The 25,014-nt window shown below is 36.4% G+C and overlaps 1 protein-coding gene across 8 annotated transcripts in view; it reads left to right on the forward strand.

Annotated features, from left to right (window-relative positions):
* The window catches only part of EPC2 (enhancer of polycomb homolog 2 (Drosophila)), a 123,635-nt gene that overhangs the window by 92,824 nt on the left and 5,797 nt on the right, over positions 1–25,014 (forward strand). For 6 of the 8 annotated variants that reach the window (XM_005859290.2, XM_014534030.1, XM_005859292.2 and 3 more), the window contains 7 exons: positions 3,923–4,071; positions 4,870–5,002; positions 7,433–7,624; positions 11,710–11,799; positions 12,937–13,082; positions 14,169–14,512; positions 23,799–23,935. In XM_005859290.2, the coding sequence (XP_005859352.1) occupies positions 3,923–4,071; positions 4,870–5,002; positions 7,433–7,624; positions 11,710–11,799; positions 12,937–13,082; positions 14,169–14,512; positions 23,799–23,935 (1,191 nt within the window). The remainder of the gene's footprint in view (positions 1–3,922; positions 4,072–4,869; positions 5,003–7,432; positions 7,625–11,709; positions 11,800–12,936; positions 13,083–14,168; positions 14,513–23,798; positions 23,936–25,014) is intronic. The other 2 variants (XM_005859291.2, XM_005859293.2) reach the window with 2 other exon arrangements.

Genomic DNA, 25,014 nt, shown 5'->3' on the forward strand with positions numbered 1-25,014 from the left:
GCATGAATTTCATGCACCGGGCCTCTAGTACTGATATAAATGGATGGATGAGTGGATGGTTGGTATACAGACCCATAGATAAGAGAAAGGTACTCTTTTCCTTATAAGAGAATTGCAACTTATAAATGTCAGTGGAATGATTAAATTTGAAAATCACCATTTGGCAACTACCATAGTAATCATGTTTCAGGCAAAAGTTAGAATCAATGGATATAAAACTAGTGGGGGGAGATTTGATGAAAAACAAGATACAGAGTTTTATAGCATACTTTTTAATTAAAAAAAGGAAAAATAGTAATTTAACTAGAGAAACCTGGCAGGCGTCATCGTAATCAAGTGATCAAAGCTAACATCAGCACTAATAGGACAAATAGATATAATTTAACTTGTAATATGGTGAGAGAAGGTTATAATACTACTGTGATAGTCCCACTAAAAATATATAACCTGAATTTAATTGTGGAAAAACATCAAAGAAACCCAAATTGAGGAACATTCTGTAAAAATAAATGGCTTCTACTCTTCAAAAATATCAAGGTCACACCCGACCTGTGTGGCTCTGAGGTTGAGCATCAACCCATGAACCAGGAGGTCACGGTTCCGATTCCTGGTCAGGGCACATTCCCGGGTTGTGGGCTCGATCCCCAGTAGAGGATGTGCAGGAGGCAGCCAATCAATGATTCTCTCATTGATATTTCTCTCCCTCTCTCTGAAATCAATAAAAACATTTAAATACATGTATATATACTGTATATATATAAAGGTCATGATCACTGTAGACAATCAGATTAGAGAAACATGTCAACTAAATGCAGTTTTATCCTGAATCAGATCCTAGACAGAAAAAAATATTATTATATTTTAATGAATTTTAATAATAAAAATTACTGTTGTCTCACTTAATGCCCTTTTTAACAAGTTATGTAAATATATAAAAACATAACAATTATATATGTTGCTGTTAAGAACATTAGTAGGACAATTAGATAAATATGAATTAAATCTATAAATAGATAATAGGAATACATCATGTTAGTTTCCTGATTTTTATAATTGCTGTGATTATATAAGATAATATTATTTTTAGAATATACACTTTAAACGTGTTTAGGAATAAAGGGGTATTTTATCTTACATTTTTTTCAAAAAAATCTTTAAAATACTACTGTTAATAAACATATGTGTATATGTTTCTTAGTTCATTTGGGCTGCTGTAATAAAAATACCGTAGACTGGCTGTGTGGCTTAAACACAAACATATGTTTCCCACAGTTCTGGCGGCTCGGAAGTCCAAGGTCCAGGTACCAATAGATTCAGTGTCTGGTGAGGGCCTGTTTCCTGGTTCATGGACGGGCATCTTGCTGTGCCCAGAGAGCTCTCTGGGGTCTTCTTTATAAGATCATTAATCCATTCCTAAGGACCACACTGATAACCTAATCACCTCCACCTCCAAATACCATCACATTAGGAGATTAGAATTTCAAAATAGGAATTTTCAGGGGACACAAACATTCAGTCCATAACATTATGCATATATATAAACATATAACGTATGTGCATGTATGTGTATATATAGAGGGTGAGGCAAAACTAGATTTATAGTTGTGAGTACATGAAACAGAGTTTTTCTTGTTTATTAATTATTGCATTATTTCCACACAAACAGCTGTAAGCCTACTTTTGCCTCACCCTATATACATAGAGAAAAAGATAAAGCAAATATAAAATATTAACATTTTGGAAATCTGGTTGAAGATATATGAGAATTCTTTTTTTTTTTCTATCTCTATTTCTGGAGAGAATTTTTCAAATTAAATCTTTATTGTTGAAAGTGTTATATATGTCCCTCCTTATCCCCCATTGACCCCTTCTAGCCTGCCCCCAGCACCCACCCCAGGCCTTCACTACCCTATTGTGTGTTATATGAGAATTCTTTATGCTATGTAATTTTTTTTGTAAATCGAATTATTTCCCCCCCCCCCAAATTTTTTTTTGTAAATCTGGGGAAAGGAAAAATTAGGAAGGGTAGTTATTTGGGCCTACAGAGAGCAGGAAGTAAATGAGTAAGACAGGGCAGAAGCACATAATTCAAGAGGAACCTAGTGAAGAGGGAGCAATTTTAAAAGGTTCTCATGCTCTTTTGGATATTGTTCAGCTGACTTATAGCCTTGTATTATTATTTATTACTAGAGGCTCGGTGCATGAAATTCGTGCATGGGTGTAGTCCCTAGGCCTGGCTGGCGATGGAAGCATGAGCATCTGGCATGGAAGGGCAGGTCACAGCTGACCTCTGGGCCCTGGGCAGCACCTGCGCCCCCTCCACCTGAGTCATCAGGCCCCCTCCCAGCTCCCTCATCGCCTGGGAGCCTAGCAGCGGCCCCACCCCCTGCTGCCTCTGCCTGTCGCCGTCTGTGGGGCGATCAGCAGGGCATTTGGGCCCCGCTTGCACCGCCTTGGCCTGGCGCTGCCTGCTTGCCTCCTCCACCATCCCGCCACGGTCCCGCTCTCGTTGGGGCCCATAGGGGCCAGCAGCACCTCCACTGCTGCCCGCTGCCAACGCTGTGTCGCCGACGCCTGCCATGTTCTGTGCCACCTCCCCTGGTGGTCAGCACACATCATAGCAAGCGGTCGAACTCCCGGCCGAGGGGACAGTTTTCATATTAGGCCTTTATTATATAGGATTCGAATCTATTTGTCTCTCATTCTTATAAGACTTTAAGCTTCCTGCGGATGGGAACATGTGCAGTATCCTGCACAGAGTGGACACTTTAATATTTGCTGTTGATAATGTTAATTATTTTTCAATTAGAGGGCACTATTGCTGCCTGTTTAACCCCTCTTTCCTCCAAAAAAAATTGCTTAAAATCATACGTTAGATTTTGCCTTTTGTCATACACATAGTACTGAAGGGAAAAAAGATTTTCCTCTTGATGAGATAAAGGGATGACTTATTAACATAGTATTTCTTAATGTTTAATATGTGGTACCTTAATGGGACTTAGTTTAGGTTATGTTTTGTATGTGCTGATCAACTTTAAAATACAAGAAACTATGCATAAAAGAAAGAGAATAAAACTTTGAATCTTTCTCAAGTTTTATTTTCTCTTCTGTAATCCTCCAGCATGAAATTTGGCTTTCTTCAGGATTTTTTTTAATAATCATACTGCATTATTAAGTCAAGGATGGAAACAGTAACTTTTATATACAAAGAGATGCTGCTAATTATAGCTGAGCCTTCTCTGGTTATTAAACACAACTGTCACTCTAAGTTTGTTCAAATTGTTTCTACACTTCATAGTAAGAACTTAATACTCTGAAACTCATAGTTATTACTAAATCTCTTTTCTGCTGTGCAATGAGGTGCCATTACAATGAATCATGATAATCTCATTCCTTGAGAAACATTATATTCCACTTTTAGTTTTATATCTGAGTTCCTGAAGGGAAGCTTTGCTTGTCGTTGTGCATGTTTACATTGTAGTATATTGAACTTTCCAGCCCCCAATTACAGAGCTGGATGGATGGATAGAGACCCATTTTGGCTATTTTTAGGTAACCTTGATTTGAAGGAACTGTTCTCTCTGTCATTGGAAAACACCTTGCTACAATTTAAATGGACTGCATTTTCTAATACACTAGGTTTTGTTTCAGGCAGATTTTTAAAATTTGGTTACATTGGAATTAGCCCTTCTATGCCATTCCATCTTTTCAACAGCTGGTAACACTTTTTTCTGAATATTAATTGAGATATTTGTTTAAACTTACATTTTCAGAGTTAGATAGGTTTTTTATGTGGTTGTTGGATGACTTTTTAACTTTTACATTTAACATTTTGACTTTATAGAATGGATTTGTTGGATGAAACTAGAAATGTGGATAACTGGATTAATTGTTTATTTTAAATTGTCTTTATTTTCAATAGAATCGTAAGAATGATGAAGCCTCTTATGAAAAGATGTTGAAACTGAGACGAGAGTTTAGTAGAGCCATAACAATTCTGGAAATGATTAAGAGAAGAGAGAAAACAAAACGAGAATTATTGCACTTAACCTTAGAAGTTGTGGAAAAAAGGTAACATTGCCACAATTACATACTAGTGGCAGCTTTAGCCAACTTATGGGCAATATAACCAGATGAAAGAGAGAGAGAGAGAGAGAGATTTTGTTGTTAAATTTAAGACAGTCGAAATTGATACTCTAACAAAATCTTTTTTTTTTTTTTTTTTTTTTGAAGAATTGTGGTTGCTACTTGTTTGTTTTTAAGCAGATTGTTAAAATTTGGAGTACAAATTTTGGGGTATTTTTGTGTATAGTATAGATCCTCTAATACACCTGATTTTTTGTTCTTGTTTTTGCAGAATTATTGAATTGTATTTACAAAAGAACCTAGAGATCATTTTGTCTAATTCTCTGTAATAAAGTTTCTATTAAACAAAATTTGAGGGAAATTAATGTTTTATTTACTGTATTTTTGATTAAATAGAAATATTTTTTGTTTTAATGCATTTTGAAAATGTATTCTCTAATTTATTAGTAATTTTCCTGCATAATTATACTATCCCTAAACCTAACAGAATTTTATGTATTTTCTGAAGTTATCATTTCCCAGTGCTTCAAAATATAAAATATACAAGAAATTCGTCTTATGTATACCTAAGAGATTTTTTGTTTTGGGGTTGTTGTTGTTTTGTTGTTCATTTGTTTTAGTTACTAAATCCCAATTATGAGCTTCTTTATTCATGCAAATTTTAAGAATCTTGATTAATTGTTGGCTCTGTTTGATTAGTTGTGTTCCAATTAACTGAGGTATCATTGGTTTTTCTTCATTTTTAAAATGTGCAACTTTTTTATATTTTGTTGCCTTTTCAAGATATCATTTGGGAGACTATGGTGGTGAAATCCTTAATGAAGTGAAAATCAATAGATCAGAAAAAGAGTTATATGCCACTCCAGCAACTCTTCATAATGGAAACCATCACAAAGTCCAAGAATGTAAAACTAAGGTGAATATCCTCTGGAGAGAAGCATGTATGGTAATATGATTTCACAGTTATTGGTTTCTGCAGTCATCTTATTATAGTTTGGTTAAAGAGAGTAATTAACATGTATTTAGTTCTTTCTATTTGCCAACACTTTGCTGGGAATTTTACATACATATGGCTTATTAATTCTTATAACAAGCCTTTGAGATAGATTTTACTTCTGTGTGACTTCCAGATCAAATAGCTAATGAGTGGCAGATTCAAGATTTGAATCTAGATCTTACACCAAGGACGATGTGCTTTCTACTGTGCAAGCTGCTTCTGTAGAGAATAAGGTTAAAGTTTAGTTATTACCTTTAGCCTTAGCAAATCCTGCATCAAACTTACTGGCAGGCATCAAAATCTAAAACTAAAGCATTCTTTATTGAGACTATTGAAAGTTATTCTTGTTGTCATCATCATTGCCAGAACCAGCAATTATCAGTTGCTATCTATACTTCATGATTTGAAAATGTCCTCTAACTTCTAGACTACAATTTTTTCCTAGTAATCACAGTTATTACTTTAGTTTCTTAGACTAAAGAATTATATTTATTCATTATTCTCTTGGCACATTGATTAAAGTATTCAATTATATTTATTCAGTATTCACTTGGTACATTGATTAAGTATTCAGTAGATAATACAAAAATTAGTCAGATCTTTAATTTTAGGAGCATAGATTTAAATAAGGAACAGGTATTAACTGAAGCATTAGACGATAAAGATTTACTGTGTAGCAAGATTTAAAAGCGACAGGGTATTTGTGGAAAATTCATCTTTTAAAAAATGTACACAATCCTCGTTTTTCATGGGTTCATTCATAAAGGTCAAGGAAGAATGTGGAGCAGGAAAACTCAACTTCTTTACTCCTTCTTTACTCAACTCATGTCGGTTCAAACACCAAAGTTCTTTCTTATTAATCACAGGCATCTAGCCCACTTACCTGATACCCCTTAAATCACATTTGCCTCTATAACCAGCCAAAATGTTATCAATGCAAAAAATGTCATTTTCTAAGTTATTTTTTAAATCCATTTTATATAGATCAATGCTTTTCCTAGGTATGTAATTGGCAGGCATAAAATCTGAAAATCTCAGCCCCAAATAACTGACAGAATTAGTCTTTATTATATATTGATTCTTACTAAGAATAAACACTCAGCCTATTTAAATCCTACTTTTAGATATATGGTTGCATCCATAGTTGTTCTACAATATAACAAAGTTAACTGTATTTACTTTGTCACATATCCCACCTTAAAATATAGGTAGTTTCTAAGAAGTTGGATTTTCTTTTTGATGGTGTAACTGTATCCATTGTATGAAACAATTTATATCTCACTAAATAATTTGGCATTTAAACATTTTCATTGTGTGTACCATTTTGACCCTAAAGTAGTTTTAACAAAAATCTGGGCTACATGGGGAAATGTATAACTTCCTAAATATTTTTACACTTTTCATATTGCTTGTACTTTGGTGCTCAGAACAGTCCTTTTCAAACTTTTTTTTTTAATATATTTTATTGATTTTTTTTACAGAGAGGAAGGGAGAGGGATAGAGAGTTAGAAACATCGATGAGAGAGAAACGTTGATCAGCTGCCTCCTGCACACCCCCTACTGGGGATGTGCCCACAACCAAGGTACATGCCCCTGACCGGAATCAAACCCGGGACCCTTCAGTCCCCAGGCCGATGCTCTATCCACTGAGCCAAACTGGTCAGGGCTCTTTTCAAACTTTTTTAAGTGATAGGTCCCTTTTATTAAAAAGAGTGCCAGTATGTTAAAACAGAAACAGCTGCTCTGTTGAGGAGAGGTGGGGGCTGGAAACCCACCCCATCAGCCTGCCTTTTGCCATATGGCCTCTGAAGTACCAACAGAACTCTGTGGAACTTGAGAACGGTTTGATTATTGTTCAGTTGAGGCAGTAATTATACATTCTAAAAAGTGACTTTTTTTCTAGGTAATAAGCTATTTCCCCTAAAAAAAAATTGAGTTTTTTAAAGTTGGAAATAAGTAGAAATAAGTTAATGAATTCATAATCAAGTTTTAAAATAAAAATAGTAATTAATTTTCATCATTAGTACAGTGATAAAACTAAAATTAAATGTAAATACTTTGTAAATGCTGGATTGCAATAGAGCAATTTTTTTAAATCACTAACATCTTAGTTTAAGTATTAATAACAATAAATAAAGCAAATTTAAGTACCATAATTATTTTTATCATAACTTATAGACAGTAAGAAATTTTTTAATTTATGATTACATAATTTTTGCATAATAAAAGCAGTAAATAAAATCACCTCTGGGGTAAAAAATGTATGTTTTTCAAAGAGCAGTATAGTTTTCATGATTTCTAAAATGATTTTCATTTCTTCCTTTGGGGGGAAAATCGTCATGTTAACAGCACCCTCATCATTTGTCTTTGAAAGAAGAGGCTTCTGATGTGGTTCGTCAAAAGAAGAAGTACCCAAAGAAGCCTAAAGCAGAGGCTTTGATAACATCTCAGCAACCCACTCCTGAGACATTGCCTGTGATCAATAAGAGTGACATTAAGCAATATGACTTTCACAGCTCAGATGAAGATGAATTTCCACAGGTGCTTGTTTTAAAACTATTTTAAAAACATTTCCTTCTAGTCTTTTATATTGCTATATTTTAAAACATAATTGACATCTTAGAGTTTTGATTCTTGCTCTCTTCACCTAATGGTATAGCATAAATATTTTCCACATTATTTATATAGCCATTGAAATGGTTTTTATTTTTTGTTATTTTCCATCAGTAGGATAAAATTTATTATGGAGAACTTGGGTGATTTTCCATTTTAAAAAAAAATGAGCATCTCTATCTTTTCTATTTAAAATAGAGTATTAAAAATGAAATTACTGAACCAAAGATTATTAATATTTTAAGACATTTAATACATAGTCCTATCTAATGAAGCAGGAATATGCTAATTGACCCTCATGCCATCACAAAGATGGTGGTGCTCTCAGCCAATAAGGAGGGAATATGCTAATTGACTCCCACGCCCTCAAAGATGGCGGCGCCCACAGCTACAAGATGGCTGGCAGTTGTGGGCGATCAGGCCCGCAGGGGAGGGCAATTGGGAGCGACCGGGACGGCAGGGGAGGGCAGTTGGGGGCGACCAGGATGGCAGGGGAGCAGTTAGGTGTCGATCAGGCTGGCAGGGGAGTGATTAGGGGGTGATCAGGCTGGCAGGCAGAAGCAGTTAGGAGCAATCAGGCAGGCAGGCAGGCGAGTGGTTGGGAGCCAGCAGTCCCATATTATGAGAGGGATGTCCGAGATTGGAGAGGGTGAAGGCTGGGCTGAGGGACACCACCACCCCAGTGCATGAATTTTGTGCACTGGGCCTCTAGTTATAAATATTCACCAACAGTAATTCCCTTTTTACCAGCATTAAGGTTTACAGCTTTTAATGTTAATTTTGCTAATTTGTTTAGCAGTAACGATTTGATTATAAAGATGATTTAGAAGAACTGATTCAAGTTTTAACTTGTAAAGGTAATTCTCTGGTTTATACTGCAACAGTTTTATAGAAAAAAATGTTTGCAATTAAAATCTCAATTTTACTTTCATAAGTGCTATTTTTAAAATAAGACTTTGCCCTGGCCAGTTTTGATCAATGGTTAGAGCATCGACCCTTAGACCAAAGGGTCGCGGGTTCCATTTCCAGTCAAGAGCACATGCCTTGGTTGCAGGTTCCCCAGCCCTGGTAGCAACCAATCAATGTTTCCCGCTCTCTCTCTCCCTTCCACTCTCTAAAGCATTTTAATATTATTATTTTTTTTTATTTCATAGAGCAAGGAAGAGAGAGAGATTGAAACATCAATGATGAGAATCATTGATCAGCTGCCTCCAAGCCCATAACCCAGGCATGTGCCCTTGATGGGAATCAAACCAGGGACCCTTCAGTCCCCAAGCCTGACACTCTATCCACTGAGGCAAACCAGCCAGGGCCCCCTTCCACTCTCTAGAAATCAATGGAAAAATATCCTCAGGTGAGGATTTAAAAAAAGACCTTTATTTTATATAGTAGAAGTTCAATTTTTAAAAAGTTGTTTAGCACCTGGTCTAGCAATATCCTCTTTTTTTTTTCTTTTCTATATGGTATGGGCAACCTAAAGAGAATACAGTAACAAACAAGCTTTCCCATATTTTAACATTGTGACTTATTTGCTTTAAAAGAAATTTAAATACCAAACAAATAAAAAAACACCGTCACAGATATATTTGGAAGCAAGACTGTTTATAAAACCCTTTATTGTAACTATTTAAGAATCTAGAGTTTATATAAAACTAGAGGCCGGGTGCATGAAATGTGTGCACGGGTAGGGTCCCTAGGCCTGGCCGGCGATCAGGGCCCATCTGTGGGGTGACCAGTGGGGCGATGGGGGGGGCCCCACTGGCACCTGCCTTGGCCAGCCTGATGCTGCCCACTCACTGGCCCCACCCCCCACTGCCACAGCTGGTCACCTCCCTCTGCGAGGCAATCAGGGGGCCCCCCCGGCACCCGCCTTGGCTAGCCTGGCACCACCTGCTCACCGGCCCCGCCCCCTGCTGCTCTGCCAGTTGCCTCCCTCTGCAGGGCAACTGGTGGGGCAATCTCGGGGCCCCCGCTGGCACCCGCCTTGGCTGGCCTGGGGCCTGCAGGCTAGGGGCAGCTCCTGCATTGAGCGTCTGCCCACTGGTGTTTAGTGCACATCATAGCGACCAGTTCTGCTGGTCATTCTGCCGTTTGGTCAATTTGCATATTAGTCTTTTACTATATAAGATATTTAATTTGGCTAGATTATATTTTTTACTCTTTTGTCACTGATTTAGTTTTTTACCCCAGATGATATATTAGCATTATACATACTGTGTACCCAATGCACTAAGATGTGTTTAATTTAGTATACTCTTGAAAAGCACTTAATGAAATAATTTATTACTTTCGTCAGAGAATCATCCAGTTAGACTTAGGCAGGGCTTTGAATAGCCATGAAACATTAATTAAATGACCATTTTGAAAGAATGAGGGAAGTAATGTCTTAACAAATAGTAGGTTTCCAGATAGAAAATATAGGGGAGGGCTGTAGGTAGAGAAAACAGCATATTAGAGAGCACTGTTTTCAATTTGGCATTGCTGGAGCATAAAACACAAAAGGGAAAAAAGAATGAACAGAATGGTGCCTGGAGTGCTACCCAGATAGCAAATGGTCTCTGTCTATCTTATACATATTGGGAAATTATTGAAGAATTTTAAATCAGAATATGACAGATATAGATATATATTGGCCTTATACTGATGGTACTTGTGAGAACCTATAATGTTTTGCTATACAGTCCCTTTAAGAATGATACTATGGGCCCTGGCTGGCTTGGCTCGGTGGATAGAGCGTTGGCCTGTGGACTGAGGGGCACCAGGTTCGATGCTGGTCAAGGGCACATGCCTGGGTTGTGGGCTTAATCCCCAGTGGAGGACGTGCAGGAGGCAGCCGATCAATGATTCTCTCTCATCATTGATATTTCTATCTCTCTCTCCTTCTCCCTTCCTCTCTGAAATAAATAAATAAATAAATAAATAAATAAATAAATAAATAAATAAATAAAATGATACTATGGGATACTATGACCTATAGAAACTTTTCCCTTATTGCTAGCATCAGTCTGTCCATCCTGATAATAGGGCACACTTAACACACTAGTCATATATTCCTCAAACATTAAGGTATCTTCATATCTGTTCAAATTCTATGTTTATTTACATAGTCCGCAGCTCCCATAACCACATGAAAATTGTATTTTGAAACTTTGAGGTTCCTCTGAGTCCTTGTACAAGGTCTTTTGACAACCCTCAAACATTTTTATAATAGTATCCCCATATTGCTAAAGTAAGTATTTACCTACAGTTGGATATCATTCAGTGAGGCAACTATTTAGAATTTAGCTCTTACAAAATCAGGATTTTATTGGTAAAAAAAAAAAAAAAATCAATAAAGTAATCATGCTTTTTCTTTGTCCAATAAACAAGGAAAAAAGGAAAACTTAAGAGAACAAACATTTTAACCAGACTTACCCACTGGTTCACAGCAGAGCAGAAATAAAACTCCTGTGTCGTCTTGATCGTGCTTCTGGTTTTTCTAAAGTGGCTATCTCTTCCTATAGCTCAGACTAAATCCTGAAGTCCACACCTGGGGAATGATGGTTGGGAGGAAGGGGTGGTATGCTTTATGCAAAGAATTTCTAAGACTGTGATACTTTCTGTGTGCATTTTAGAAGATGTAGATGATTGGCAAAGGAAACAAAGTATAAAACTCACATTTGGGATTTCCTTTCAGGTTTGGGGCTTGGTTCTGCAGGAAGAAGAATCTGCCCTAGCTTTCTATTTCTGTATCCTCCACAGGGCTGGTGGAGATATATTGTAACCTCAAACAAATGCCTTTCTCCCCTGGATGACCCTGCTCAGTGGTAATTACCACAGTTTGGTAATAAATGGGTGAAAACATTTTTCTTCTCAAAATAGGAAGAGAGGAATTTATAAGGTTCAAAAATTGGCAAGTTAACATAGGAGTGATTTATTGTTTATGATCAGATTCTAATTTTAGATCATTACAAAGATTTATCTATTGACTTTTGATAACTCCTAAGTAGAATGCCTTATTCTTCATTTTTCAGGTACCGTCCCCAGTATCAGAACCTGAAGAAGAAAATGATCCTGATGGTCCCTGTGCTTTCAGGAGGCGAGCAGGATGCCAGTATTATGCTGTAAGAACTTTATTTTTTGTGATGTGATGTTTTTGTGAACTGGAATTAACAGGTAACTCTTATCAAGGTGACTTAGTCTTGATCTAGAAATTGGAAATCCTTCAGCATTTTTTATTTAATACCCCCTGTGCAGATACCAGCAAAAGATGCTTAAAGGTACTGAGTTATTTCAAAGGATATCAGAATTCTTCACTTGGAAATTGATGACTCATATTTTAGAAATCTAGTCTCACTTTGGACTTTTAAGTGTAGCTATAGCTCAGCAGTTAACGAAAATTACTCAGTGTCATTGCTATAGTTAGGTAAGCCCAGAATATCCAATTGAACCTTTGATGACTGCCAAGTATGTATGCCCATTTTGTGCATACATATCCAGTAAGTATCAAACATATAGGACCATTTTTAAACTTTTCTATGGCAGTATTTTATCTGGTCATTATATGTATAACTTTTTGACACACTTAGAAATTACTCTGTGCTATTAAGTCAAGTTTTGGTGTAGCATTATATCAAAGAATGGCCCTCACTCCCAAATGTTTGGGTTTTCAGATAAGGTATAGCTATATAGTTATGAGCATGCCTTTCATATATGGCTTGTGGACACCTTTTGTCATACAGCTTTTTCAGGGTGTGTGTGTTTAATGTAGAAGTGTAGGGAGTTGTTTACAAATTATACTAATTAGAGAAGAGGAAAATTATTAAAGGGGCAGAAGTGCTAAGACACAGTAAAATAGAATAATAAAGGGGATGAGAAGGTAAAGAAATGGACTATATGTTCTTAAAAGTAAAGAGGAAGTGTCAACTTGACCCATGCATGCTTAAAAAGTGTAATTTTGGGTCCAAAAAATTTCTTCTGGTTTATCTCAATAGAAAGCTTATTACTAACTTCACTATCTTTACTTTTTTACATAAATGTTAAAAGCCATGTTATTCTTTAAAGATATATTTCTTTTTAAAATACACCTTAAATGTGTTTATATTTATAAACTAAATTTAGTTTGAATTTTTAAATTTCTGAATATCTAAATTTAATTGTTTTCTTAATGCTATAGTTACTTTATTTTTATCATGATTTAGCTTTTTTTCATTTCAGATTTATTCCATGAGTTTTAATTTATTTTTTTTCTTTCTTTGCAGCCTCGTTTGGACCAAGTTAACCATTCATTTGAAAATTCAGAATTGGCAGATCTGGATAAGTTGAGATATAGGCATTGCCTTACAACACTCACAGTCCCAAGAAGATGTATAGGATTTGCGAGGAGGCGAATTGGCAGAGGTGGAAGGTAAACTATTTGTTTTGACCTGGATTTAGTTTACAAGATAGAAGGAAAGTTATAGGAAAACTAGAGGCCCGGTGCACAAAAATTTGTGCACTCAGAGGGGGTCCCTCAGCCCGGCCTGTGCCCTCTCGCAGTCTGGGACCTCTTGGGGGATGACCACCTGCTGGCTTAGGCCCACTCCCTGGGGAATTGGGCCTAATCTGGCAGTCAGACATCCCTCTGGCAGCCCGGGAGCCCTCGGAGGATGTCCACTTGCCAGCGGGGAGCAGGCCTAAGCTTCAGTCGGACATCCTTAGCGCTGCTGAGGAGGCGGGAGAGGCTCCCACCACCACTGCTGTGCTGGCAGCCGTCAGCCTGGCTTGTGGCTGAGCAGAGCTCCCCGTGTGGGAGCGCACTGACTACCAGGGGGCAGCTCTTGCATTGAGCGTCTGCCCCCTGGTGGTCAGTGTGTGTCATAGTGACCAGTCATTCTCAGTCATTCTGCTGTTAGGGTCAATTTGCGTATTACCCTTTTATTATATAGGATAGAGGCCTGGTGCACAGGTAGGGGCCAGCTGGTTTGCCCTGAAGGGTGTCCCGGATCAGGGTGGGGGTCCCGCTGGGATGCCTGGCCAGCTTGGGTGAGCGGCTGCGGGCCGTTTTCAGGCTGGCCACACCCCCTTCAGGGAGGGGGGTCCTGCTGGGCTGCCTGGCCAGCCTGGGTGAGGAGCTGATGGCTGTTTGCAGGCTGGCCATGGCCCCCAGCCACCCAAGCTCCCAGTGGAGGCTGGCTGGAAGCAGGTATCTGGGATTTAGTTATCTTCTATAATTGAAACTTTGTTGCCTTGAGCAGAAGCCACAGCCGGCCAGGGCAGGCGGGAAGCTTGGCTTCCTCCATCGCCGGGGCAACCAAGCCTCCTGCTTGCTCCAGCTCCAGCTCCGTGGCTGCTGGCCACCATCCTGGTTGGGTTAATTTGCATATAGTTGCTGTGATTGGCTGGTGGGCGTGGCTTGGGCATAGCAGAGGTGCGGTCAATTTGCATGTTTCTCTTTTATTAGATTAGATGTTAAGTTCTTCCAGATAATATTTGGTTTTATATTGTTTTTCAGGGTCATAATGGACCGAATATCCACAGAATATGACCCAGTCCTGAAACAGATAGACCCTGAAATGCTGAATGGTTTTTCAAGCTCTTCCCAAACTATAGACTTTTCTTCTAATTTCTCTCGGACCAATGCTTCCAGTAAACATTGTGAAAATAGACTGTCCCTTTCTGAAATATTAAGCAATATCAGATCATGTCGACTACAGTGTTTCCAGCCAAGGCTACTAAATGTACAGGACAGTGATAGTGAAGAATGTACCTCAAGAAAACCAGGGCAGACTGTGAACAATAAAAGGGTTTCTGCAGCATCTGTAGCTTTATTGAACACCAGCAAGAATGGCATATCAGGTAAGCTGTCACTTTATTGGAGGTATATCCTGCTGGTTTTTTCTCCTTAAATTTCATCATTTACTCAGTAAACTTACATGGTAAATTTTGAAGGTTTATTTTCATAATCCCACTGAGAACCACAATTTTATCTTAATCTACCACATTTCTTTCCAGCCTAAGAAACAACCTAATTATTGTGGTTGACATTTTAACCAAAATGTTCTGATACCTATAAAACTATTGAGGTATATTCTGAGTGTGTGGGCCTGCTATGGTGAATATGGAAGCAGAATGCATAAGGATCCCTATGGGCAAAGTGATTATAAGCTGCAACCATATCATCATTGCACAATGCTGTCTGCTTTGGTTGAAGAAAATGTTTATTTTTAAGTATTAATTGTCCTTAAAAATAGGCATTGCTCCTCAAGAGTACCACTGAAAGCTTTTTTGTTGTAAAATGATATTTAAAGAGGCTTTCTATGAAAAGTTATTATTTTTATCTGGTAACTTACCTTTCTAATTGAGATTGGAAAGTTTTTTTTATTTTAAGAGACATTGTGCTCAGAATATTTTAATGTTTTTATGACATGTACATTGTAAATAATGTATAATATCTAGAGAATCAAAAGTGTAATTTTGATTTGTTTTCCTCTGTGGATAGCTTCTCTTTATGGCAGTATGTATAATTTATAAACAGCCTTATAACAAATGCATTGCAAATGATTCATGGTATCCAGAAACCACATAGATGTGATTTGAGTTATCCTTTCTTTCTCTTATAGGTATAGATTTCTAAACTATTTCCTGGATGGTGTATTTTAGTATGCAAAATTATGTTAAACTTATTTAAAGTGATTTTAAATCATTTTAGCTTGAAATTCGGTCTCAATAATGTTCAGTCTTTTAGTTACTAAACTCTTATTTTCAAACTGACCTAGACATATTTATGTGTTTAAAGGTTGTAATGGGAAAGTGAATTTGTTTGAATGATTGGAAGTTGGGATATCATGTCTCCAAATTAATTGGTTAATATTCTCCTAAATGAATTTAGGTAGGGAAAATGGCATCCCATTATATAAAGTTCATAAGTCTCTGAAGTTTAATGAGCTTTTGAAGCTGAAATGGATAAATGCCTAATGTCATTTTGAGGTGGCAAGATTGTCAGAAATCTAAAGATAATAAGTAAGAAGTTTATGAATATAGGTCAGATCTTTTTTTCAGCCAACTCCAAGACATTGTTCAAATAACTGAACAGGAATTCCTATCCCAAAAATAGCTCAAAATAATTTTTGCCAAAAAGAGAGTTAAAAAGCCTGTCAGTATAGGCATTTGTAATTAGATTTGACCATAGAATGAGTTTCTACTTTACCAATGTATATACCAAACCAAAAAAATGATTTTAACATATTCCTTCACAACTTGAACATACTTGCAGCTTTTCTTCTATACAGTTCAATCCACTTTAGAACTGTCTGGCTTAACTCTTTTCCAGAAAATATATATTTGTTGCATGTTTTTGTATCATCAATACTCAAATGCATTGATCCAGAATAAAACTTAATGTAACTTAAGTAATTTCATAATCAGCTCTAGAATTTTCTGACACTATCATACATTAGTATAAAAAAGCATTTAAATATTATAATAATAATAAAATACACACTTCTCAGGGGACTTAAAGTTAACTGCCACACATCCAAAATGGAAACCCCCCCCCACGTGCCACGACATTTTGAATTTAATTTAAAAAATCAATCTGCAATGAATATTATAAAAAAAAATATATTACAATTTGGGTGTTCTTGGATATTTTCAGCTGAAAATTCTCACGAAAAATGATTTTAAAGTTGGTCAGGGCTGCCACTTAGGGAAAACAGTGTTGTTTTTTATAGACGCGCGTGAAGTTTGGGGAAGGTCCACCGCTTGCGTCTACAGATGCTTATGGCGTACAATGTTAAATCACAAGTGTTAAAAAGTTATAACATCATAGATAAGATTTTTTTTATTTTTGCCTTTCCCCTACCATTGGAAAAAAATGGTCTGTGTAATTTTTCCTGTCTTATGTTTTTTTTAGTATTCTCAACATAGTACCATTTATTTCTTCCCTTGAAAAATGTCAAGGCTTAAGCAACAGCTAAGCTACAGTAGAATCAATGTTTTTTAATCGAACTCTTCAAATTTATAATTATTTGTTACTAAAGGATTTTGTTTGAAGTTTTCCTTCTCTGCTAAGTGTGATCCTCTAGTCATAAAAGTCACAAAGTTTTTTGTTTGTTTTTAACAAATTTCTTTCGTTTCAAAATTGTAGGCATAGATATATAAATGTATAATGAAACAGGTGTTTTAACAGCATTTTTATAAATAACCAAAAAGCTATGGCAATTTTAAGTATTCATTTGTACCAGTTATATTCATTATATAATTTTCTCAGTTCCGGTTAGATAATTTTAAGCAGGTTCACTTCAATTCAATAAGTATTGATAGAAATTCCTTCATCTGCCTAAAGCAAAGGATGTAGGGTGTTTTTAGAAAGCTGTATTTTTATATTTGCTGTATACATACAAAAGGATTGAATACTCCTATATGTGGTTTCTTTTAATCTATGTGTCTTTAACACTGTTGCCTTCTGCTTATTCTAAGTTGCCTTGGTCTTGAGAGCATGTGTGTTTAAGAGTACCAAGACTGACACAGGACCATATTTGTACCTGGCAGAGTATCACTGAGCTAGACAAATTATAAGTATTGAACTTTCTGTTTCACAGCAGGCAAATCCAGCAAATAAAAGATTTAATCCGAAAAAGAAATATGATACACTTGGAAGTAATATTTATTGGTGTCACAGGTTCCTTAGTTCTTTAAAAAATAACTTGAGGTCTAGTGGCAAAGAATTTTCTTTCTTTTATGTTGTTTATTATCCAGTTAATGTTTTTTAAGTCATAATCCCTGAGTCATAAATATTCTAATTCTTATTTTTGTATCATACATAAAGGACTTAAAGGAATACAAATTGAAACGTGTGTCCTAAGTATTAGAAGAACTAAAACTAAATACTTCATTTTAAAGCAGAGACGTGTCTTGTAACTATTAAGTAAAATGAGGATATGTTTTCTTAGTTGAAAAGTTATTCTCAAAGAATAGAATCAGGACAGAGAAAGGAAAAATAGATTGTGTTGAACATGGCAAGTGGACAACCAAAGATTACTCATTTCATACATAATTATTTAGGATATATGCAAATCACTTTATTAAGTGTTGAAGTGTTTAAAAGTTGCAAAGTTTTACAAGACAATAATCCTTACCTTCAAGAAGTTTACAGGCAGCCCTAACCGGTTTGGCTCAGTGGATGGAGCGTCGGCCTGCGGACTCAAGGGTCCCAGGTTCCATCCGGTCAGGGGCGTGTGCCTTGGTTGCGGGCACATCCACGGTGGGGGGTGTGCGGGAGGCAGCTGATCGATGTTTCTCTCTCATTGATGTTTCTGACTCTCTATTCCTCTCCCTTCTTCCTCTCTGAAAATCAATAAAATATATTTTAAAAATAATAAAAAGATGATAAAGTTTCTAGTCATTTGAAAGTGTAGCATTAAACTGTTCTTTTGATATGCTATTCTTAAATCCAGGCCTCAAGAAAATATATTTCATATCTAAAAGTAGCTTTGCTTGTTTATATTTGAAGGGCTCAATTAATTTACATTTAATCTTGGTTTTGACTAATGCATGGTTGCAAATTAACTTTTCTTATTTGTCTTAGTGTATTGATTAGTAGATACAAGCAGCCTTTTGACCATCTTCAAATATCTTAATATTACCAATTTGTAAAATCATTAACATTTTGGATAGTTTTACGATAAATTCCTCATTTTTATTTTTTTCAGTTTCTCTTCCTTTCTTAAATTGCCATAAAATGTTGGCAAGCATAAAAGTTTTAGGATAGCCCAGCCAGTGTTGCTCAGTATTTGATCATTGTCCTATGGACCAGGAGGTTACAGTTCGATTCCCAGTCAGGGCACATGCCCAGGTTGCAGGCTCAATCCTCAATATGGCGTGTGCAGAAGACAGCCAGTTAATGATTTTCTCTCATCATTGATGTTTCTATCTTTCTCTCCCTCTCCCTTCCTCTCTGAAATCAATAAAAATATCCTATATAATAAAAGGCTAATATGCAAATCGACCAAACAGCAGAATGACTGGTCACTATGACGTGCACTGACCACCAGGGGGCAGACACTCAACGCAGGAGCTGCCCCCTGGTGGTCAGTGTGCTCCCCACAGGTGGATGCTGCTGAGCCAGAAGCCAGGTTCATGGCTGTGAACCTCTCCCACCTCCATGGCAGCACTAAGGATGTCCGACTGCCAGGGAGCGGGCCTAAGCCATCAGTTGGACATCCCCCAAGGGCCCCTGGCTCCCAGACTGAGAGAGGGCACAGGCCAGGCTGAGGGACACCCCCACCACCACCCAGTGCACGAATTTTGTGCACCAGGCCTCTAGTATTTACATAAAAGGGAAAATTCTATAATAGGGATATCTACCTATTAGAATGTGTTTACCCAGGGAGATTTGCATAACTTTTTACTTAAGGAAAGGAACACTTCCCAAGGTGAGACTTGGAATAGTGAAATACTGCCATCTTCACAAAACATTCAGCTCAGTGGTTACTTTTAAACTAATAGGACTTGGAAGGGTTGGGTAGAGCAGATTTATGACCAGCATGAATTTCACTTTTAAACTAGCAACTTCAGAGCAACTAGAGGAAAGAACTTGGATTGGTCCTAAGCAACATAAACAGACAAGGTTTCTCTTTTGTACATTCCCTTTTCCCTTTGTGCCACTACCACCGACCCAAAGCTCTGGGCCCTTGTCCTGTATCTCATCCCTAAACAGATTTCTTTATGCTGTAACTATGACTTTGTCCTTATTATATTAATGCTTGCCTCTTGGTAACTCAAAGTCATTGTAAGAAGTAAATCTCTTGTGGAAGTATTTCAGTAATTTTTGAAAGGAAAAATAATTAGTAGAGAAGGTACTTTCAATCACATTACCATTCTCCACCAACCAGTAAGTCAACCCTGAGAATGATAATTCAGTACTGTGTCTATGCCATTAAACACAATATAATATGCTAAGCCATACATTTCTTACCATTTTGCATTCACCCAACAAAAGGAAAGCGAGTCAGTTACAAAGGATGTTTTGTTTGTGTCATGGTACTAGTTGTTCTTTTTGTCTAAAGAGTTGCAATAATACTAAACAATGCTCTAGAAAATTCTGAATGAGGAACTTCAGCTTGTTTCAAGCACAAGCACCTTAAAGTAAAGAAAATGCTAGATAACAAGAATCAATATAATATGCTAAGTTTGAAGTAAGAGAGAAACAACAATGAATGTAATTTTTTAAAGCACATTATATTAGATACTCAACCAGTAATGGAACCAGGAATGAGAATCAGTCAGCTTAAGTTTAAAAAATTGGGAAACACTGACCATTAATTTGAATAATTGGATTGCTTTTTGGTTGGGGATACATCTGAGAATACATTGTATCCTGAGTTTTCTAGGAAAAAATATGAGGTTCCTGAGTGAACTAATGGTCTCAACAATACAGAGCAATAAGTAGACATAGCCCCCCAAATGGGCAATTTTATCAGCATTCCTTTTTTGTGTATATAAATAATTATTCATAAAAGCAAGTTTAATACTTATAATTAGCAATACCTTGTTAGCCATGGACTACCAACCAAAAGTAATTTTTTAATTTAAAAAAGTACACTTTCTTCTTTCTACTAATTTAGCATATACTTTATTCTGAATTAGTAAGATTTTATGACTTAAAATATTTTTGAAACAGAAAAGATACTCATTATCCTCATTTCTCTTTAATTTTAAAATAGCCACGAAAAGTATGTTCTCTGTTTGGTTTAAAGTTAACTTAAAGTTAACCACTGACCCAGCTTTTTACCACATTATAACCCTTAGCTCTGGACAAGCATAACACTAGATTTGAGGAGTGGACCATGTTAACACCAGAATCCAAGTCAATTTTTTTTTTAATTGATACACTCCTTACACACATAGAACTAAACAGATTTTTGGGGGGTAAAATTTTCCTTCCTGCCTTTGTATCTAATGAACTATTTTTCATCTTTCCCAAGGTTTTCAAACAGCTGGAAATTCATGAATACTTCATATTTTCATTTGATTTTGAAGATTGTACATTTAGAATTAAAATTATTATTTTCCATTTAAAAATAGAACACTTGCAGTGAATTTAACATGTGCAAAGAAAGACATTTGATTTTGTTGGTAATTCAGTAAGATAACTAATGTGTACTTCAAAAATACAGGTAATATTAAAATTTTAGTGAGCATTATCATAGCCCCAGGCTTTTTAATCACCTGAAAATAAAATTGCTATCTGTGTAAGAACTGTTTTCCCCTCATTGTCTAATACACGTTTTAATGATGATTAGAATTGTGGAAGCCCTGGCCCATGAGGCTCAGTTGGTTGAAGCATCGGTCTGTAAAAAGGTCATGGGTTCAATTACTGGTCAGGGACCATATCTAGGTTTTAGGTTCAAGGCCCCCACCCCCCACACCCCCGTGGCACATAAGGGAGGCAACTGGTTGAAGTAGATAGATATCTCTCTCTCTCTCCCCCCCCGCCCCCATCACCTCTCTCTCTCAAATCAGTAAACATCCTCGGGTGAGGATTTTTTTTTATTATTATTATTTATTTATTTATTTATTTATTTATTTATTTTTATTGCTTAAAGTATTACAAAGGGTTGGTTATGCTTACATGCATGCATACAAGTCCTTCGGTTGATCTCTTACCCCCCTCCCTCCTGCCCCCCAACCCTCCCCGGCCTTCCCGCTGCAGTTTGACAATCTGTTTGAGGCAGCTCTGCAGGGTGAGGATTTTTTTTAAAATTGTTGTGGAATAGTAATGAAGACATATCTAAAGCTTTGTCCATCTCTGATGCCTAACTCCCTTTTCATACAAAATAGACTATACTATGTATAACTTGTTATATATCTGATTAACGATCAATTTTTTTTTTTAATTTCCCATTTGTGATCCTACTATACAGAATACTTTGGGGACTAATTAAGTAAGCTAGGTTAAGGATCTATCTCCTATCTAAACTTCTTTAGGTCATATTAATTAGATCGCACCATTGCATTTAAAGGTTGACACATTTATTAGTTGGTATTTCTTTATAAGTATCTTTTCTTCCCAACTACCCTATAGGACAGTGATGGCGAACCTTTTGAGCTCAGCGTGTCAGCATTTTGAAAAACCCTAACAACTCTGGTGCCGTGTCACATATAGAAATTTTTTGATATTTGCAGCCATAGTAAAACAAAGACTTATATTTTTGATATTTATTTTATATATTTAAATGCCATTTAGCAAAGAAAAATCAACCAAAAAAATGAGTTCGCGTGTCACCTCTGACACACGTGTCATAGGTTCGCCATCACTGCTATAGGACGTCATAGCAGGGAACTTCTTTTTTTTTGGGGGGGGGGACTTCTTCTTAATTTATTTTTTCCTATAGTCACTCTTAACTCAATACAGCACTTTACATCACAATAGATAGTAAATACTTGTTGATTGAGTGAACTAGTTCGGGGAGAGGAAAGCAATAAAGAAAAATAGAGCAGCCCTGGCTGGGTAGACCAGTTGATTAGAGCAGTGGCGGACCACTGGTGGTCCGTGAGGTCCGAAAGGTTGGTGACCACTGGATTAGAACATGGTCCCAATATACGAAGGTTGCAGATTAGATCCCGGTAGGGCACATACAAATACAAGAAACAACCAATGAATGCATAAATAAGTGGAGCAAGGAATCTCCCTCCCTCCCTCTCTCCATTCCCCCTCTCCCGTCCCCCCCCCCTCAAAATTAACTTTAAAAAAAGCAAAATTTTACTCTAGTGGTACATATACTCTGATGTGATTTAATATTTCTTGACTATAATAACATAGTAACTACTATGGAAATAGCTTTGTGTCCTAAATCATTTTATCAGTAAGCTACTTTAATGTGAAAGTTTGTATACATTTGTTTGAGGAAATGTTTCTTATATTACTTTTACTTAGCTAATCTTTTCAACAAAAGTTTTAGATGCCTTGCTTTTATTTGAAATTACTAACTTTTAACACAGTTGGTTACAATATAATCAGTTCTGTCTGAGGAAACATTGCATCTTTAATTTTCTGAATACCTCTCCGATTTCTAGCCCATATTTTTATAGATAGGACTTATTTTAAGCAGCTAATCTATTAGCTTGATCTATGGTTTATGGCAGCAATTTTCAACCAGTATGCCACAAGAATTTTTAAAACATGCAAGACCTAACTGTTTGGTCAGGGCCACTGTCCTCTTTTTCCTTAGATTGTCAAATAAAAAAATGACAACAGCCAACACAACAATAGCCGTGTGGTGTGAATGAATCAAAAGTATACCTTTTTTTTTTTTTTTTTGTAAGATTAAAAAAAAATTAATGTATTTTTTTGGTGTGCCAAAGACTTTTAGTAATTAGTTTATATGTGCCATGAGATGAAAAAGGTTGAAAATTGCTGGTTAATGGTTATGTAAGGTGAACATCATTGCCTTCCACTCTGATTTGAAATTTTTTTAAAAAAGGTATTTTCATATTGTCATAGATGAAAACCAATAATCAGAACCAATTACATTATTACAGATGGTCCTGTGTTCTTATTAAGGCTATAACTTAATTTAGTCTTAATATTATTTGCACTAATAAAGTTTTCTCATTGTAGTTAACATAGTGTAGAGAATTAAGAGTGATACCACAGCCCTCGCCAGTTTAGCTCAGTGGATAGAGCATCGGCCTGTGGACACGGGTCCCAGGTTCGAGTCCGGTCAAGGGCACATGCTTGGGTTGCGGGCTTGGTCCAACGTGCAGGAGGCAGCCAATTAATGATTCCCTCTCATCATTGATGTTTCTATCTCTTCCTCTCCCTTCCTCTTTAAAAATCAATAAAAAATATATTTAAAAAAGAGTGATTACAGGTAATGAGTCTGAATAAATGATAGAATTCTCACATCAGAGCTATGTTATATAGTAAAAAATATAGGAACTTTTAGCATAAGGTTGTAGATATTAGCATAAGCCACTTTTGCTGAAAGATTTGTCATTTTTATTGGATTCTTTGCTGATGATGTATATTGTGGTATGTAATTGCTTTTCATCTTAATTGTGGAATAATTTTATGTTGTATTTTATTTGTGTTGTTAAAAGTACTTTTAAACATACTTCTGAAATGAATGTTCTTTATCAGTAACAGGGGGTATCACAGAAGAGCAGTTTCAGACACATCAACAGCAGCTAGTTCAAATGCAAAGGCAGCAACTTGCTCAGCTTCAGCAGAAACAGCAATCTCAGCATTCCTCGCAACAGACACATCCAAAAGCACAGGTAAGCCTATCTTTAACCATGCTTATTTCTCTTCCTTTCTCTCATAATTATATAGTCCTATTCACTTGTAGTCAAAGTCAGAGGAAATAATCTTGATATTGCCACTCTTGATTTTAAGATCAAACCTCTAAGTGTCTTTTTAGTTAATTTACATAATTTTAATTTTATGTGACCAGTTCATACTTTATGAGAGGCACATTAGAACCAAATATGATATTTTTAATTTAGGAAAAAATGTTTTGAAGGGTTGAGAATTTATAAAAGTAATTGCATACTTTTAGAACCATTATCCCCCAACCCCTACTGTCCCCCCAAAAAAAAAAATATTTTTAAGCACTTAATTTTCCTAACCCCTAGTGCCATGTCATTGTGCCCCAAGCTGAAAGGTATTTACTTCTCTTGAATTGTGCATTAACTCTAAACATATTTTCTTGAATCATATTTTCCTGAAGAAAAAAAATGCCACCAGGTGAGGTCCGTAAGCGCCATTAAATGAAGATACTATGGATAAGAATAAAAATACGTTATAAAATTATAATTGCCAGAAGAGAAAAGCTTTCAACACCTTGAGATGAGCCCTGTAGACTCATTTTGGACTTTGGGCCTCCGGAACTGTATGACAATGAATTTCTGTTGTTTAAACCACTAAAAAGAAAACTAACTGAGAAGTGTATTTCAAATTTGAGCCATCTGAAAAAATAAACCCAGTGTTTTAGGTCTTAAATTTTGTTGCACCATAATTCTAAAAAATAATTCTAAAATAATAATGAGATTACTTAGTTTGTTATATCTCAGGCTAGCATCTGCCCATAGTAGTTAATTCAGCTCTTTCTCAAAGGTCAGTACACTGACCTTGAGATCCCATGTCCAGCAACATGAAAATCTCAGTGACCCTGGGACCCCTTAACACTCCCCTATCATCCTGGTGGATTTGGGACTGGCCCACATTCTAGGGTTGTTGGCTGTTAGTAATAGCTACCAGTTTTATACAGAATCAAGAGTAAATGCCATTCAGAGGACCTAAGTGACACTTCTCCAAAGAGGACGTACAGATAGATGGCCTAAGGACATATGAAAAA

Source organism: Myotis brandtii, unplaced genomic scaffold (assembly GCF_000412655.1).
Source record: "Myotis brandtii unplaced genomic scaffold, ASM41265v1 scaffold125, whole genome shotgun sequence".
NCBI lineage: Eukaryota > Metazoa > Chordata > Mammalia > Chiroptera > Vespertilionidae > Myotis > Myotis brandtii.